The sequence below is a fragment of the Formica exsecta genome, unplaced genomic scaffold (genome assembly GCF_003651465.1).
Source record: "Formica exsecta isolate Colony F162 unplaced genomic scaffold, ASM365146v1 scaffold247, whole genome shotgun sequence".
In the NCBI taxonomy this organism is placed as follows: Eukaryota; Metazoa; Arthropoda; class Insecta; order Hymenoptera; family Formicidae; genus Formica; species Formica exsecta.
In genome coordinates, this window is record NW_021849743.1 from 574,855 (window position 1) to 579,858 (window position 5,004).

At 35.9% G+C, this 5,004-nt stretch overlaps 1 protein-coding gene across 2 annotated transcripts in view; it reads right to left on the minus strand.

Moving 5' to 3' along the window:
- The window catches only part of LOC115236319 (heart- and neural crest derivatives-expressed protein 2-like), a 5,759-nt gene extending 1,273 nt beyond the window's left edge, over positions 1-4,486 (minus strand). Inside the window, exons 1-2 of one of the 2 annotated variants that reach the window (XM_029808688.1) lie at positions 3,691-4,486; positions 721-1,391 (exon numbers count right to left, since the gene is read on the minus strand). In XM_029808688.1, the coding sequence (XP_029664548.1) occupies positions 721-1,391; positions 3,691-3,772 (753 nt within the window). In that variant the 5' untranslated portion in view covers positions 3,773-4,486. Of the gene's footprint in view, positions 1-720; positions 1,392-2,518; positions 2,670-3,690 lie in introns of those variants that run through there. The other variant, XM_029808687.1, reaches the window with a different exon arrangement.
- Positions 4,487-5,004: the final 518 nt, after the last annotated feature.

Consider the following 5,004-nt stretch of genomic DNA (forward strand, 5'->3'; position numbering starts at 1 on the left):
ATATTAGATAATTATATAAAATTTAAAAGACAAATTACAATTTTTAATTGCAATATTTTTATGATTTAATCGGATTTTTTTCTTGTATTACATTATATTAATTTATATTTTAATCACACAGGTCGATATAAATATCAACAAAATTATTTTTCTATGATCTTTGTTTTTGTCAAACTTAATAATGATTGTGTGAAAATTCGATGTGATACATTTTTAACAAATCTCGAAGCACGTTGATGGCTTTAAAGTCGAGTTCTCAGGCCGACATACGTTGGGCAATTAAAGAGGCGAATGTTTACGTTGAGACGACGCTCACAAAAGCGTTCTGAAAGATTTAGGAAAGTTCGTCCACAGAGAATAGAATAATTCATCCCGAAAAACTTTCGTTCCGCGACCGAAAACTGTCCGCGCGCTGTTTCGAGTAGCTCTCTCGAAGTTCTTCAGGATTTTTTTCAGAAAGAAGAAAAATCTCACGAGTTCTAAAAATTAAGGGAAAAATATAAAGGCGGAAGTAAACTTTAGATAGAAAAAAAGATGTTAATATTATTTTATCTCGATGCATATATCATTCAAAAGAATTATTAACACTAATTCTTATCAATTATAAATTATATCATATATTTGACATTTAGAAACAGATTATCTTTTCCTGTCGTTTTATATAACATTGATAGATATTAATAAATTCTAATCGTTACTAAAGATATCGTAACGCCTCACCTGATTGGGTTGAGTCGTTTTATTTCTCCTGCCGTTCGAGAGAATCTCTGCGCGGAAGGTCTGCGGTTCCTCTCCCTCGTCGCTCTCCAAGACCGCCATCAGATATCCGATGTAAGATGCCGCTAGCCTCAAGGTCTTTATCTTGGATAATTTCGTGTCCGCTGGGACGTTGGGGATGCAGTCCCTCAGATCGGAAAAGGCGTTGTTTATGCTCTGCGTGCGGCGGCGCTCTTTCTTGTTCGCGGTGTTTCGCCTTTTTGGTCTGGGGGGTACCACGCCGCTCTCGCGAACGCCCTGATGAAGATGTTGCTGAAGGGTACCAACCACCCCGCTGACAACCTGCTGACCGATCTGGGCGCTCGCGAACTCGTGCTCGCGTCGGTGACCGGGTTGATGATGATGGTGATGGTGCAGGTGATGGTGATGATGGTGAGGCGACGTTTCCTGTTGCCCCTGGGGATACGGCAGAGTAACGTAATGCTGGCTGGCCGTCGGGTGCACGTATTGCTGCAGCGGCGAGTAGCTCGTCTCCTGGATGCCGATCTCCTCGATCAGAGGTGGCGTCGACGCGGTGGAGCTACCTGCCCCCGAGCTGTTCCCCGAGGTGCCGGAATCTGCGCCACCCCAGTACGTTGATTGACTGTCGGCGTCGGGAACCGAGCCGAGGGGCCCTGTATAAAAATCACAGGTTTCGCGTTTTTATACGATTGCTAGATGCATTGGTGGAATTAATCTTTAGATGATTCGTTCACAAGATACGAAAATTATTCGCGACGACTATAATCAGGCTATGATTTTGAATAGAAAATTTCTTTTTCGTCTGTTTTATAATTTTCGAGGTAGAGATAGTAATTTTTTTGGAATTAATAATTTCCGGAGGCTCTTGACAGAAGATAACCAAGCGCGAGAATGTGGAAAGAAACATGACGTTTCTTAATCTGTTCAATTTTAAAGAATTGATAAATTTCTGAGCTACATTATTCTATGATGTTTCTTTAAGTAATAAAGCCTAAATTTCAGTTTTCTTCGAGATTATTAGTAAAATTTGCATTTATTAGTAAAAACTTTTCTCCAATAATTAATTAATTTTGTTACTGGCCATTCTTTTCGTTAAAAGCTATTAGTTCAATCTCCTACGTTTTTTTCATTATTAAGTGTCCGCAACATTGCTACGAATTAATAAAAAAAAAAAATGATAAGAAAAGCGACAATAAAGTCAACCTCTTACATGCAAATTGGAAAATCGAATTTTGTCATCACAAAATTTTTCCATCCTTGATTTTATGTAAAATAGATTATTTCATTAGACGCGTGTATAGAAATTAATATTCTTCAATGCACATTCTATGGCGATACATAATATAAATTTATATATTACAGCGGATGTAAAAAATAATATTCTAAATAATTTGAGAGAATAAATTTTATTTCAGAAATTTGCAAACGCAGGAGAAATACTTGTAACGTAAAATACATAGACTATAATCCAAGATCTAAATCATCGATATATCTTTTATTTAATATTCGTATAGTAATATAATCCATGCACGTCATTATCTATTGTATATTACATATATATAATATAAATTATATTCTCTTTAATAATAATCCCTTTAACAGAAAGACCTCTATTCTGAGCATAGTTTGAAAACTACATTACACAATTTTATATAATTTGCAATTTTGCGAATCAATGATATTCCCGAAAAAATTGTAAGAGAAAATACTTTGTTATATAGTTAAATTAATTTTTTTAAACAATCAGTATTGTTAATATTAAGATTATATATGCGCTTACCGTAAGGAAGCTGAGTGACATAATTATATGGCTGATGCCATTGCGGATAGTACTCTGTCTGCGCCTCGTATCCACCAAGCATGGTGTCTGGTATTATCACTGTCAGGTCTTTTCAATTCACTAACTTCACAAAATGTGTGTGTGTGTGTGTGTGTGTTCAGGCTATGATTTTGAATAGAAAATTTCTTTTTCGTCTGTTTTATAATTTTCGAGGTAGAGATAGTAATTTTTTTGGAATTAATAATTTCCGGAGGCTCTTGACAGAAGATAACCAAGCGCGAGAATGTGGAAAGAAACATGACGTTTCTTAATCTGTTCAATTTTAAAGAATTGATAAATTTCTGAGCTACATTATTCTATGATGTTTCTTTAAGTAATAAAGCCTAAATTTCAGTTTTCTTCGAGATTATTAGTAAAATTTGCATTTATTAGTAAAAACTTTTCTCCAATAATTAATTAATTTTGTTACTGGCCATTCTTTTCGTTAAAAGCTATTAGTTCAATCTCCTACGTTTTTTTCATTATTAAGTGTCCGCAACATTGCTACGAATTAATAAAAAAAAAAAATGATAAGAAAAGCGACAATAAAGTCAACCTCTTACATGCAAATTGGAAAATCGAATTTTGTCATCACAAAATTTTTCCATCCTTGATTTTATGTAAAATAGATTATTTCATTAGACGCGTGTATAGAAATTAATATTCTTCAATGCACATTCTATGGCGATACATAATATAAATTTATATATTACAGCGGATGTAAAAAATAATATTCTAAATAATTTGAGAGAATAAATTTTATTTCAGAAATTTGCAAACGCAGGAGAAATACTTGTAACGTAAAATACATAGACTATAATCCAAGATCTAAATCATCGATATATCTTTTATTTAATATTCGTATAGTAATATAATCCATGCACGTCATTATCTATTGTATATTACATATATATAATATAAATTATATTCTCTTTAATAATAATCCCTTTAACAGAAAGACCTCTATTCTGAGCATAGTTTGAAAACTACATTACACAATTTTATATAATTTGCAATTTTGCGAATCAATGATATTCCCGAAAAAATTGTAAGAGAAAATACTTTGTTATATAGTTAAATTAATTTTTTTAAACAATCAGTATTGTTAATATTAAGATTATATATGCGCTTACCGTAAGGAAGCTGAGTGACATAATTATATGGCTGATGCCATTGCGGATAGTACTCTGTCTGCGCCTCGTATCCACCAAGCATGGTGTCTGGTATTATCACTGTCAGGTCTTTTCAATTCACTAACTTCACAAAATGTGTGTGTGTGTGTGTGTGTGTTCACTTCGAATTTCCAATTTATAAAACCTATTATTATACCTTGTTGTATTCCTCGATCACGAAAGTCTCTTTAATTTTTATCAAACAAACGAAAATTATTGCCCAATTATTATCTTCGATTATTTATTTTTTATTTTTATATTTCTCGAATACGAAGATCTTCAATTTCCATTTAAATGTCGTCGGAATGAAACTTATTGCCGGTTATCATATTTTATGATATATTTTTTCATACTAATTATTTTTTTTATTCTCTCTCTCTCTCTCTCTTCCTTTTGTGATTATTATATTTTACAATATCTCTCTCGCAATATTTGCTTGGCTTTTACTGGGATCCCATTCCGGAAACTTATCAATTGATATGTATTTTTTTAATCTATTATCTTTGACTATCAAACTCGTTTTCTATTTCTCGATCGCGTCTCTTCATCAACTCGCACCTAAATGTCGTCTCGCGAATTTTCAGCGCAAACTGTCACCCTCGGACGACTCTGACGCTCGCCCGATGGAGTCGCTATATTCTCGGTCGGTCTCGTTGTCGAATGACGCGATGCGGTTTCGGACGTGCAGCCAAAATGACACTGACAAAACGGGATTTGGTGCGGTACCGATCTGTTTCTCGGTGCGGAACCCCCGGCTGCGTTCACCGCTTCGTCGTCGGTGGTAGTAGACGCGAGTTACGAGTGGGTGTACCCAGACCCGGGTCTGTCATGACCCGATCTCGTAAACGGGCGGAGCCCGGTTTGGTCTACGCCTCTGTGAGGGGACCCCCGGTATTCAATTAGTAAATTGAGGGAGTTCGCCGTCGACGGACAGGGCGAAGTGGGGTATGATTTAGGGTATGACGTTCCTCGGCCTCGTTCTCCCTCCGTCGCCGACCGTTGGCTTGATTCGCGACGTATCGCCATCACCGTCGTGCTCGTCTTTTTGCCAATCGATTCGAGCCAACGCGAGATGCTTCAGACGCTGTACCACGATATAATAATATTAGTCGCGAGATATCGGCGCGAGATAGGCGTGAGGCTGCGACGCAAATTGGATGAAAGGCGCACGGAGTGCACGAGATATATTCTCTGCATCGTAAATTCACTTAAAAGGGAAGGAAAAATTTCGTTGAATATTTTCTAATTTGAAAGCGAATATTTTTCTCAGCTTAA